The following is a 14,080-nucleotide window of genomic DNA, read 5'->3' as shown; positions in this document are numbered from 1 at the left end:
CAGAAAACAAACTGTTATCCTCCCAGGTGGATACTGGACACTGACATACATTCAATCAGTAATTTCGTCAAAAAACAAAAAAAAAAGTATTAGTTAACCCACCATCCTGACATGGTGAAGTCACGATACAGCATCCTCTTCCCCACCTCCTTCCTCTGCACTCTCCTTGGGAATTCCAGATGTGTAAACTCATTCCCTAATAAGTGGGGCTGCATGTAGGCCTTTGATATGAAAAGAGAAAAAAAACAGAAAGAGAAGAAGATTGACGTGCCCTAGGGATAGGAAAAACAATTCCATAGTCTATTAAGCTGGCAAAGAGAGCAGGCCGTGTAAGAGAGACAGAGCTAAGCATAGCTGGTGTCTCAACAGGAGGGGAGGCCAGCTCTGCTAATATCTGACAGCTGTGCTTGCTAGAAAGGAGCTGAGAAAGGTTCTTTCTTACCAAGAACTGCAGTCGCTGCCTCTCTGACTCTGGTGTGAACTCTGCTGACATGGGAATGACTTCCCCAGACCGGATAATGATAGCTCTGAGGGAGAGGAGCAGACAAAGCAAAACTCTATTCATCCAGGAAGGGACACAGTTGTTCCTGTAGGCTAAAGGGCACAAGGAGGTGAGCGAGAAACACAGAGACAAAAACAAAGATGATTCTACAGTCTGCTACATCGGGGGAAATCACTATTTTTGAACCTCTTTCGAATTTGTTAGTTTTCTCACATACAAATAGACAACATTTTAATGAAAAGGGACAGAATATTAACCAAAAATCCAGAACAAATAAACACGTTACATAAAAGTTCTAAATTAATTTGAATATTATTAAGGGAAGTAAGTGTTTGATCCACTACAATCTGCTGCTACAGATTGTGTGCCACACAAGCACACGACCAGATTACAATCAACCAAGCAATTAGAGACACTCCTGATTATAGCTCATTATGTCCACAGACACCTGCCCACAGAATCAGTTTAATTCCCACAGTGGAGGGGATAGCCGTTAGACCATTAACAAGAAGCGTCATGTGAAGCTGACCACTGTTGGTGTGATTATTCGGAAAAAACAATCTCTCTTGGTCTGGAGCTCCGTTGTAAGATCTCACCTCATTGGGTGAAGATGATCATGAGAAAAGTGGTGGATCAGCCCAAAACTACACAGCAGGAGCTTGTAAATGAGCTGAAGGGAGTTGGACTGCAGTCACCAAAGATGACCATCCGCATAGAGGTGGAAGCATTATGCTTTGTTCGTGTTTTGCTTGGGGATACTTGTTTTACTCAGTGACACACAAATCAATGTATATTTTTATGCAATGTGTTTTTTCTGGATTTTTGGTTGATATTCTGTCTCTCCATTAAAATAAAACCAGCATAAACATTAGAGACTGTTCCTCACATCCAAGCGAGCAACCTCACAAACTCAGCAGGGGATCAAATAATCATTCCCCCCCCACTGTATCTTACATATACACTCATTGCATGCGTATCACACCTGCTGTCCCCAGCATTCCCCACATAGAGGTTGCCGAGTAAATAGACGACCACCAGCGCTGTGCAGCCACCTGAGATGTTGTAGACCGCCTTCTCCTTTTCTATCTGTGAATCCTAAAAAAAAGACAAAACACACAGAGACACAGACAGATTACTCTTCTGATGATGAGGACACATAATCCACAACCGATCCTCCGCACACCATCGTGTTTCTAATCACCACAGCTTTGAAGAACTGTTTTTCCCCATACAGCTTAAAACTGATACTGAGTAAAATATTGCCTTGATACTTAAATCCTGCCATGATGCCATTATTAATTATAGCACCATAATGAATTCATTTATCAAGAGTGCCATAAGTCAAGGAGCAATAAAAAATAATGGAAACCAAAAAGGACAGATGAGAAAGTTTGGAGGGGCCCACTGATTATTACACCAGCTAATTAGCCCAGATTAATTTGGTGCTAATTAAACCAAAAATGATTTGAAGAAAACCGTGCCGTCAGTTCATTCATTAGATGAATAATTAACCTGTCACTGAATTAATCAAAGCACTAACGTAAATTTGAACCAAGCCGCTCAGACTGCATTTAACCCTTTTTTGTGCTCTCCGTGTCCGTCTGCTGGTCTGCTAGTAACGGCTCCTCTGGGTTTTTTTTAAAATCGCACTACAGAAGCGGAAAGATATTTCAGGGAAACGAGTGACCCCATCAGGCACCTCATTCCCATCTCGGCGTCACTATCAACAGACTGAGTGGGGCCGATAATGTTGGCAAACACATTTGCAGCAAGTCCATCCCCAGCACGTTTTTCCCATGAGGGATGTCACCCCTTACTAAAGCGTATCGCCCTCTGCTCTGCCGCCGACGCCCTCCATCTGAATAAGCAGCAGTGGAATGCAGCGTGTGCGCACTCTGTGTGCATAACTATGTGTTTGTGTCCAGATGTAAGATGCATTAAGTGTGAATCTGAGTGCACGCGTGTGGGTTGCACTCCAGCAGACACTCCTGGGGGTAGGGGGCTGAAGGAAGGGGTTGGAGGATAGGAGGGGTGAACAAATGTGTCCTTCACCCTGGATGAATTATGAATCCATAGCGAGCTATGCATATTTATCCTTGCTGTATCCAATACCTCTTGCTGCAGGCAAGTCTTCAATAATGAAAATGTCTGCATAAACATCTACACCTTTCTCCTGTGCGCCTGAGCCAGGAAGGAGCAACTGAGCTTTAAACCAGAAGGCAGACAAAAAAAAAAAGAAAGAAAAAAAAAGAAAGAAAAAAAGGAAAAAAAAGAGGTAGAGCAGTTGAACGCTCATACATGCTCATCTCTTTATACCAAACTACTATAAATGCCGAAGCGCGTTTTGCACAGCCCTGCATCTTTGTTTCCTGGAAGGAAGAAAAATACCATCAAGTAATACTGGTAGGTCTGACATCCCTCAGTGTCACATCAGTCGTGCAACATATCAACATACCAACAATTAAAGGGACATTAGGTGAATTAAAACAAATTTAATCTGACATTCTAACAAGGAGAGTCCAACCACAATTAAGTGATTGTTTCCCACTTCAAAGTAAGCAAGTATACACAAAAGGTATCGTATGATTCACGCCTATATCGCATCAGACAGCTGAATCTCAACTCAGTGAAACACAACTGGGAAAAAATTTCATTAAAAAAAAAAATCTTTTAGCTGTACGCACCCATCAACCAACCAATCAACCCATCACCCATGTTCGGTATGGAAGATGACTACCTGGTTCTGCCGGATTTCTTCCTATTAAAATGAAGTTTTTCCTTCCCAGTGTCACCAATTGGTTGCACAGGAGGTCCCTCTGATTGTTGGGGTGTTATCTGTATTATTGTAGGGTCTTTACCTTACAACATAAAGCAGCTTGAGCTCACTGTTGTTGTGATTTGGTGCTATATAAATAAAACTTAACTGAATTAGATTTTTATGTATAGTGTGCCCATGAATAATTTGGATGCTGCTGTTTAAAAAAAAAAATCTTTAAGTTGCTCTAAAAGTCAAAAATGGACACAAGGTAGACTCACATTTTGTGTGACTGCATTTTCGAAGACCAACAGCTTTTTGTGTGTTGGTCTTCCAGTCAGGAAGGCCACAGCACTGCTCAGACCAGCCTTATCATTTAGTGAGTTTACTGAATCAGTGAGAGAGCCCAAAGCTATTAGGTCTAAAAGCAGGAAATGAAAAGAAATAACTCAGGACAGTCACAACAGAAAAAGAGGATTAATGTCAGGCAAGAGAGCTCTGATGATCGACAGTGTGGCAGGTAATTAACGGAATTAATCATTTTGAACTAATTAGCGACAGCAGTAACTATCAGTTGGTTTTGAATGCAGAAAAAGACCTTTGGGTGAAATCGTTTTGCAAATTAGAAAAACACTCCTGGCATCAAACACACTCACACAGCCACAAGTCTGTTTGACAGGTACCTACTGCTTACTACTGCTATACTATGGCTGTATGAAAAACAATGTTTTCAAATGACTGTATGCAGTCCTGGTGGTGGGACTCAAGTGAATAATATGAGGATATGAGGGATGAGTCAAGACATTTGCACAGTAGACTACTGTAAACACACAAAACCACCTGTAAAGAAGCAAAATACGTTTCCCAAACTTTCTTTCCAAGAGTTTCGTGATAAATACTATTTTTGTGTCTGCATGATAAATATACAGCTACAGTAAGCAGCTTGTTAGCTCAGTACAGGCTATAACTATAAATCAAAATGTTACACTGTCACATGAGAGGTTATGTGCAAAACCACAACACTTTCAAATAACCTGTGACTATAACATGTAAGCATATTTCTCTCGTTCTCGCTCTTCGGTATTTATAACTGATGAGCTGGTATTTCAGCCAATTAAGCTAATTAAGCTAACCTTGGTTCCAGTCTCTCTGTTATGCAAGCTAATAGGCTAGTTTAAAAAGTCAATAAGCATGTTGTAGCTTTTGAAAATGTAGTTCTAATGTAAGCTTACAAATCAGAGACCAAGCCCTACAGTTCAAAAATAGTGGTAAAATGTACAAAGACAGCATTATTATGGCTAAACTAGATTATACGATGTATACATAGTACGAAGTGTATAAATGATATGATCTACAAATAAACTGGACAAAGGGGGATAAAAGGTGAGTGAGCACTGACATATTTTCTGCCCTGGCTTAAGATACAGCTCAGGTGACACCTCCGTCTATCAGCTAACACTGGTTTTGATATTTACACAGGGTTTATCAGGCTTCAACAGTCCCTCTATTTCCAATAGGGATGTGTGCCAGAACTGAAGGTGGAGCCTGCTGATAAGATACAGAGATAGAGTGAGATTTTTTTTATGATACCAAACCTTTCCAAGACTCCCTGACACTTTCCATTTTCTTTCTTTCTTTCTGGGGGGGTAAAAACGAGCTTCTTTGAACAAAAACAGGACTAGATGCTTTGAGGGGTGAGACTCTGCCAAAATCAGCTTTGGGGAAGTTTCTGAGCAGGAGCAGAGCTGACAGCGTTTTGTTCCAAGACGAAATGTGTGCCATTTGAACCAAACTGCATCTAATTTTACGGAAAAATGATTACTGAAATTAAAATAAGTGACAGCTCGGGAGGAGAGTAAGTACTGTAATTAGAACCCATTGTGTTGTAAGAAAAAACACGCTGTGACCACCTGAAGAAACAAATTAGTGTAGCACTGAACAATGAACCTAAAATACACTGTATGTGCTTTAAAATATATGCTTTAAAAATAGCTCTTTCAAGGGCAAGTTCGGGAGGAGAAGAAGCCAATGTTGGTTTCAAGTAGAAAAAAAGAGTAAGGAGGACTCAGCCAGCGGAAGAGGACACCACAGAGAATGTGCTGCCTTTTCGGTGAAACACTGAATTGAACCCGAAACCTGATTTCTACTAATTCATGCCACAATGTTCAACAAATGTTAGCCTGACATTACACAACACACTCCGAATGTGTTTCAGTAATCACCCTGAAAGTTTTAAAAAACATCCCTCAAAACTTCGAATCAGCAGTTCAATAATCAACAATTCACAGATGAAGTTTTAGTTAACTAATCCTGCAAAAAGCATTGCTGTACCTACAAAGACAGAAGAGCACCAGTCCACAATTCCCCATTGGTTGGCAGTGCAGTGCGGCTTCTTACACATTACTAACCGCACACTACCACCTAGTGGTCAACAAATGGAAGCACTAGACGGCATTAAGCACTGATTTCTCCAGACTGGTCCACACTGCCATTCACCAATATCCAACCTGTGTTTTTATAGTTAGAATTTATGATTTTGCAATCATGGGTCGGCATTTTATTAAAGGAGAATTCAGTGTCAGGCCTAGCCTATTACAGGAGGGGGTTTACATCTACTACACAGACATTAGTCTAAACATGGGGATGTGTAGTTTACACAAGGAGACACACATTGGGTTGTGTTATGAAGAACATATCACCTAAAAATCTTCCAAATCAAACATGTGGTGACCTCTTGTGTATAACACAGAAGGCCAAAGTAACGTTCCCAGGAAACACACGTTAAGGGCTAAGGGACAAAATGATTCCAGCTTTAATCATTAGTAATTCCATGTTTGAGGTACAGGTGCATCAGCAGTTAGTTCTCACCTGTTTTACTGGAATTCTGAACATACTTAAACATTTTTGATTCAGTAAACTGGCTGACAGGCATTATACTGTTTACAAGGGAAACTTTGAATGACTGCGAATGAAACCCTCTTTGACTTAAGAAGAATTTAATCTCCCTATACAGGCGTGCATAGGATCATTACAAACAATCAAAAACAGAGAGCCTAAAGGTGAAACTGAAAAAGCGAACTTTGACCCCTCAATCACACAGGCTAGCACTGTTTTGATTAGCTCTGCTCTTGATCCCACGGGTTAAATCTCAAGCATCCACTTAAAGCACAGCCAAATGGCGAGTGCTTGTGACCTGCAGCAGCTTGTGGCGAAAGTACATTACTTCTCCTGGCTCTGCTACTTGCCGTCTGACAGGCCTCTGGTAAAGTTTACCGCGCGTGATCACACCATAAGTACCTTATCACCTTTAACCAGCTGTCAGAGACGCATAATCTCCTCTCTAAACTGCCGGAGGAAGATGCTCGAGACAAACTCATTATAACTTGCAGCCCTGTTAATAAAGAAACAGTCAATTTAAAAGGTACAATGTGGAAAATCTCACCACTGGATGGCAGCAGTTGGCTCTTTTTGCACTGGTTAGCTGCTGTTAGCCAGTGTTAGTGAAACTTCCTTTGATCTAACACTGCTGGACTCAGACACTTAGTAAAGAAACTCTCATACAATGTGAGAAACTGTTTATCAGAGGGAGATTGTGTCTTTTAGGAGCGTAATATTAGCTGGCAAAATGTTAGCTTATGATTGTTGCTACGTAGCCACCTCATTGGCAGCTTTCGGGAGACAGTAGGGTTCCACGTCTAATCTGCTGACAATAAGTAAGTGTCACAATATTGGGAAAAAATAAGCATGTTTATGGATTTCATGTGTTAGAGCCCCGACTTTGCATCAGCAGGCGAGGTGGAAGAGGATTGCATGGAAATTAGGGAGAAGAGAGAGCAGTGGTAGAGGAAGCAGATGAAGAAGACAAAGACGTAATGAGAAAGAGATGATGAAAATATGCATGTGCAAATGTTAAATGCTCATACAGAGTTTGAAAGAGCCATTTGTGATGTTTAAATTCAAAGGAGCTTCTAATGCAATTAGAACTGCGAACCCATCTCAGCCACTGTATTTAAGAGGGTGGAGCAACATGGCAGTTTCCACAAGCCTGCTCCTGTGTATTTTTAATGGATTAATTCAAGTTTATGAAAATGCATCAATTTGTGGAGCGACGTAGTTGGAGTCTAATCAATGTATATTTATGAGTACAACATTTTTTTTTCTTTTGAATAATCTCAAACAGTGACTTACTGTACCTTTAAGTTTTGAAATACTAATACATTGTAGGCTCTAATGGACAAAGTCATTTAACAGTGTAGCATGTAATCATTTTACAGTTGTATAACTGAACATACTGAGCAAATTAGCAGCAGAAAGGGTAGCTCGGGTAGTTTCTACACGGTTTAAAAAAACAAAAAACAAAAAAAACAACGAAAAACGCCAGCAAACATACAGCAATAAAATGTAAATGACCATTCAGGCACCGTGAACACAAACAACACTTTTCTTTGTAACAGTCAGACCATTAGAGAATGGATCTTTGATAAACAGAAACTAAAATATATGCTCAGATAATGGTTGCAATGGTTACTGTAAACAACAGAATATACTGTGTGCTGTATGTGTGTGTATGCGCTTACCTTTGCACTCCAGCAGGAAATTAGGAGGCTTATGTGCAATTGGCTTGACTGTCTAATCATGACAAATCAGCATTTACTGATAGCAGTTAGAGGCTAACAGATGTGAAGATTATTAATTTTATAGTATGTGCACAGGCAGTGATGAAGTGGAGCATGGGATGCAAAAGAACAGTAGTTTGGAAATTCCCTGTATGTGTATGACAGCTAAAGGTGTGTGCAGTGATCAAAAGGTATTATACGGTTATGAGTTTGTAGCTTAGCTTAACAGAATACAGTTAATCTTTTCATTTCCAGTAACGCCCTGCTTCCAGGCAAAACAGCTGGAAAAGCTTCATTTTATTAAGAGCGGAGAAGCTTTTCTTTGTATTCTTTTCATTGTTACAGCATTTTTTTTTAACTAGTGCATAAAAACAGGTGTGGGTGTGAGCAGTAAAGTGTTCTGCTTAGAGATACACCGTCTGACTTTAATGAAAGGCCAAAAAGTGCCATAGAACCAAAATGCTCCTCTCGAGCCTTCTGGATGGTATCCTACAAATCAATTTGACGGCACCGTGGCTAAATCCATCTTTTATATACAGTCTATACATTTGACATGGGACATTTACAGGTCAAAAGACAACTACAGATCATGCACATGCCTCTTACCATGTCTTTGAAGGCATTCTCGATGGCTCCAATCACCAGGCTCTCCTGCGACACCTTCTTCTCTGTGAAGAAGCGTGTCGGTGGGGTACTGGGGGAACCCGGAGCCCCTGCGGCACCCCGGAGCGATGCAGCCCTTGTAAGGACACGCTGAGATGAAGGGGTGAGGTGGTGATTGATAGCTTCCTCACCCAGGCACGTGGGCGGCACGAGGTTAGGAGTACAGAGGATCTCCATCACCTCCTGTAGGTGCAGGGCAATGTGGTGGTGGAGAAGACGAGAGGCCATTACAGCTGCCCCGGAGCCAGCGTGGCCATCGAACAACGCCCAGTAGTGTAAAGTTAGGTCTTCAGAGTTGTCCTGGAAACAGATAAGAATCAAAGTAAATAAAAATGTGTCAACATTAAGTATGCAAAATGCGAGAGGAGGAACTTCATCTGACTTTGCATTCCTACTGATCTATGAACTGCATGCCGAAAATCTACTGAATATCAAAGGTGGAAGTATGTGAAGTACAGCCTGATGGGCAAAGGGTCGTGACATTTAGGAACCACTGATGTAATATCAGGATAATGGTGTACAGAGAGAAAAAAGTGACCTTTTTAATACCAAACCGGAACCAGTTGAACTCAAAGTACAGCTCTCAGACACAAACAGGAAGCTGTACTATGTAAATTGCGCTGCTCACAGTTGGTGGGTGAGAGCGCCTTTCTACACAGCATTCAAATTCATCCCGTCGGTCTTCAGCGAGAAGACTTCGTAATCTGATCTGAGCTCAAACCTCCCCACAGGGATGCACGATGCCCATAAGTGGATGAACCTGGTGTTAATGTTTGCTTTCGCTTAAATCTGCAGGTATTAGTAGGTGCGGTATGATGCAGTTTGTGCTCTGAAACCGCACACCGCGTCCTCTGTGTTGATCTACAAAGTCTCACCTCCCACATAAGATTCAAAATGCTTTGTGATCTGGCTGATTCATTGCTCACCTTTGAGTTTTCGGTCTTCACAAAAAACAAAACAAATCAATGGCCTAATTTCTGTTTAAAGTCTGTTATATATCAGCACAGCTCCCCTCTCAGTAATGAAGTCACATAGCCACAGAGTTGCTGTTGCATACATCACATTTTGCTGCGCAAAGTAAGCCTCTGATTTTCTATATATGGCGCAGGCAAATTCTACAGCGCGAGTCTACGAGCCAGGCAAAGAGCACTAAAAAGGCTCTAACGCTACATCACTGCGAAAGTGAGTCATGAGATACTTGCATGAGTTTGCTGTAGGCTCCGGCTGGGCCTGAGTAAAGTACTGGTGAGCTGAGAGGAAATTTTATGAGCAGTATTAGTATACTGTAATCACAAAGGACTTTAAAAGAGCTGATAAACATTTTGTGCTTTTCATCTTTTCTCTGCCTCGTAGGGAACGGGATAAATTGCAAGCGATTGAGTTAAGTGTGTCAATATGTTGTGACAGTAGCGCAGTCACACTGCATTTTGGTATAATGATACACAGTTTTCTTTAGTACTCCATCTGACACAATGTTCCTGTGAAAGCAAACAAGGGTGACTTTAAAGTCAAGTGTGTGAAGAGTCACTATGAAGGCTACTGTGGAGTGTGAAGGACGCTAAGCTGTCCGCTCCAATAAACTGCTGGGTCTCACCAACAGGCCCCAGGGGCATTCACTGACTGAACTCATTCTACCTGCATTACCTTCATCAGTAAAGCTAAAATATAAAGGCTTCAGTCGGCCATGGCATTTTTCTAGAAAGGCAGGAGGCATTATAGCCCTTAAACTCATGCATGATCATCTGCTAAATTCTGTAAAATGTTTGGTCTGCAAATATAAGATTATCTCGTAGAACACCGTTTCACTTGCTCAGTGATCCTTTTTTAACTTTCCACCCGACTTCACCAAAAGACTTTTCCTTTTTTCATTCTTTTTACTTCAGTGCAAATAATTATTTTGGCTGCGCACATGTTTATCCATCCAGGCAGCGTGCTATTTCTAAAGATAACAAATGGAGAAGAAATGCAATAGATCACAGCACAGTTTGTACTGTATCCTTCTCTGTCATCCTTTCCTGTCGTGAAAATGTATCTGCAGAATGTCCGTGAAAGTGGATGTGGTGGCGGGGGGAGAGAAATAGAAACAAACCCTCCACTTTGACTTACCAGGTTCTCCCGGAGGCCCAGACTCTCACCATTAGGCAGGGACGATCTCCTGCGGGTCGTGGGGGTTCGGTTAGGCGCGAGGCTTCCTGCAGGTCTCCCTTTAACAACCAGGACCTCACAGCAAGCCTGATCTTCATTTAATGTGCTTTTCCCTGCATTGATTACCCTGGACAGAGATATTTAAGAAATTCCATATATGAAACTATCATTTATACACTATACACATTGCAATGGCATAAGAATCTTTAAATTAATGTAAAAAATTAAATATTTGTGTAAAAGAAATGTATATAATATAGTCTGGTACAGAACAAAAATGTTTAACAGACATGCTATACTGTGTTTACAGTATGGTTCTGTGGTATAGTATCAATATAGAATAGGTACTTTAAATAAATTCAAATATCCAGCAGCTCCATTTAAAAACAAAAATCCTTCCAAGAAATGAATACACTAATTGCATAATATTAAAAATAGGATTTGTAAACACATTTTTGAGGGAACTATATATAAGACATCAGTTGTCATCTTTGCTCAAATCACTTCAAGTACATCCTTCTACCAGGGAAAAAAGATTTCAATAACAGCTGTGGTCTGTGACTGTGCCTTTAGCGCAGTCACACAGACACGAATGTTCTACATGTTTAATAGTCTCAAAGTTTCTTGCTCAGCACATGGCTGCAGATGTATGAGATGGAAGCTGTGTAGTCTGTCAACCCAGTGATGTTTTTAGGACTGTAAAACCTTCCAAAAACACCATTTCTGTGAAACAGTTTGCATGACACCCATTTTGACAGCGAAACGTTAAGAAATAACATCAACAAGTACACTTTAAATACACATTTCTATTTAAGCCCCACACACGTAGGCCAAAGGACAGAAAGACACATAAATACTGCATTATACAACACCTGGCAGATGGTGCGCTGCTGCTGCGAGCTGCTGTGTAGACATTGACAAGCACACGCTGCTTAACACCACTCCAGGCATTCTCATTTTAGCCACAGTGAAGTCTAGTCAAGTGAAGTGAAGTCAGTCTACAGGGGGCTTTTCAAACTATGTGTATCATTTTTAAGATCAGACCACAAGAGAAAAAGAGCCAACATACGAAACGGGAATGTAAATTTATAGAAATTATGCCACTTTTTTTTTTTCCCTTTAGCCAGAACCATAACAAAGACCCTTTAATATTTCCTACTATCCTTAAAAGCATTAAGCTATTTTAGATCTTATGTGTCCAAGGGGAAATTAAACCAAATAAATGACAAGTGATATGGCTACATGTTGATATGAGAGGCAGTCATGATTATTTCCCAAAGGAGAATCCTTTGTAAACAAACCATGAGAATGAACATGCAGAGTCGAGATCCTCTGTCTCCAGCTAAGAAAACACTGAGCCATAAAACTGACAGGATATTTATAGGATATTATTATTGCTGACCTACACAGTGAGCTATTCACTGCTTCCCCACCCCAAAAAACACAATAGGAACAATGTGTGTCAAGGACACCAATAACCATTTGGTGACATAGTCATGGGCCAGAACTCTTAATCTGTGAATTCAAGTTTTTTAAGCCTATTGCCACAGGTCTGTGAAATCAAGAACGTAGCCATGCAGGTTGTAAAGAGTTCACTTAATTCGAGTCTGGTACTACAATAGGATGCCACCACGGCAACAATACAATACAATACAACACAACTTTATCTGTATAGCACATTTAAAAACCAGCGGTACACCAAAGTGCTTCACAGTAATGCAATAAATTAGAGATAGGAACAATAACAGGGTATAAATACACCAACAGGTGGAGAGCACTAATTAGCCACAGCACAGTGTAAGTAAGTAAAAGAAAATACAAAACACAACTCGACTAAGAGGTTATTCAGCAATAAAGTAAAATGATCAAAGCTACATAAGGGAACATTTGCAGGATACAGGCACTAAGTAGGGAAAGCTAGATTGAATAAATGGGTTTTCAATCACAATTTAAAAGATTGAATCGATTCAGACGCACGAATAGCAGTAGGAAGATTATAACAGAGGTTGGGTGCAGCTATGGCAAAAGCACGATCACCTCTGGTCTTCAGGCATGACCTAGGTTGCACTAAGAGCAGTTGGGCCGTTGATCTCAGTGCTCTCCTAGGAGAGTACAAGCTGAGAAGTTCAGTACGATAGCTAGGAGCAATGTTATTTATAATTTTAAAGGTAAGCAATAGAATTTTAAAATCAATGCGGTATTTGATGGGAAGCCAATGCAAGTCAGCGAGGATAGGGGTGATAGGATCAAACCTGCCGGTTCCCATTAAGAGGCGTGCCGCCGCATTTTGAACGAGCTGCAGTCTGCGGAGAAGGGTAGAATGGAGGCCAATATAGAGAGTTACAGTAGTCTAATCTAGAGGCGATAAAGGCATAGATAAGTTTCTCAAGATCCTTACATGGTATGTAAGGCTTGGCCTTGTCAATTTGGTGTAGTTGGTAAAAGCTAGATTTAACTACAGTGGACACTTGTTTGTCAAGTTTAAAAGAACTGTCTAAGAGAATGCCCAGGTTGCTTACAGTAAGAAAGTCAGAAAGAAAGGTAGCAAACGGACCAAGTGAACCTGTTAGGTTCTAGGAATATGGCTATCGAAAACTACAATTTCCGTTTTGTAGTTTACAATTTCCAATACAGTCTGTTAAATTTCTTCCCTCCAAGATCTTCTACAATGAGCAAGTGTTATTAATGCAAAGTGAAAGCACAGCAATCAGCCACGAAGCGGCAGACCACAAAGCTACAGAGGAGGGTCTCCAAGTGGTATGACACATGGTGTGTGAAAGTCACCAATGCTCTGAAGACTCCATGATTGGACTGTTCCAAACTTCCTCTGGCATTAACATCAGTACACAAACGGTGCTCCAGGAGTTTCATGGCATGGATTTCCATAGAGTTTGTATAGAAAGTGTAGTGTATATTGTAGGTGTATAGTGTAGGGGGTTCAGAACTATTTTCCACAAAGTGTGGATAGAAAGATTTTATTAATGTAGGTGACTCAAAAAGTTTCACCATTAGTTTTTTTTTTAATTTTCAAGCTACTACACAGCATTTTACTCTGCACTGATGAAAAATATAAGCTCATTTTGAATTTAAAAGGCATATAACAAAAGGCTGGTAAATTAAGTTGTAGTTAAAAACTGATCAACTGCAAAATGCTGCTTCAGCTATTTCTTTTTTAACGGCAGCAGGTGAGTAACATGACTGTGTATAAAAAGAGCATCTTAGAGAGGCAGTTTCTCAGGAATGAAGATGAGCAGAGGTTACCCAAAAAGGTTCACCAGTCAAATTGTGGAATAGTTCCAGAACAATGTTCCTAAACAAAAATTAAGACTACAGTACAATCTACAGTACATAATCACATCTCAGATTTAGAGAAATCTCTGTGCACAAGGGACAAGGGCA

At 40.6% G+C, this 14,080-nt stretch overlaps 1 protein-coding gene across 2 annotated transcripts in view; it reads right to left on the bottom strand.

The window, feature by feature from the left end:
* ppm1h (protein phosphatase, Mg2+/Mn2+ dependent, 1H) overlaps positions 1–14,080 on the bottom strand; it is a 49,223-nt gene that overhangs the window by 16,093 nt on the left and 19,050 nt on the right. For both annotated transcript variants that reach the window (XM_005451058.4, XM_005451057.4), the window contains exons 3-7: positions 10,643–10,808; positions 8,480–8,836; positions 1,485–1,597; positions 443–527; positions 103–221 (exon numbers count right to left, since the gene is read on the bottom strand). In XM_005451058.4, the coding sequence (XP_005451115.1) occupies positions 103–221; positions 443–527; positions 1,485–1,597; positions 8,480–8,836; positions 10,643–10,808 (840 nt within the window). The remainder of the gene's footprint in view (positions 1–102; positions 222–442; positions 528–1,484; positions 1,598–8,479; positions 8,837–10,642; positions 10,809–14,080) is intronic.

This window comes from Oreochromis niloticus, linkage group LG7 (genome assembly GCF_001858045.2).
Source record: "Oreochromis niloticus isolate F11D_XX linkage group LG7, O_niloticus_UMD_NMBU, whole genome shotgun sequence".
Lineage (NCBI taxonomy): Eukaryota > Metazoa > Chordata > Actinopteri > Cichliformes > Cichlidae > Oreochromis > Oreochromis niloticus.
Note: the sequence above shows the minus strand (reverse complement) of the source record. Positions and strands in the feature narration are given on the sequence as shown.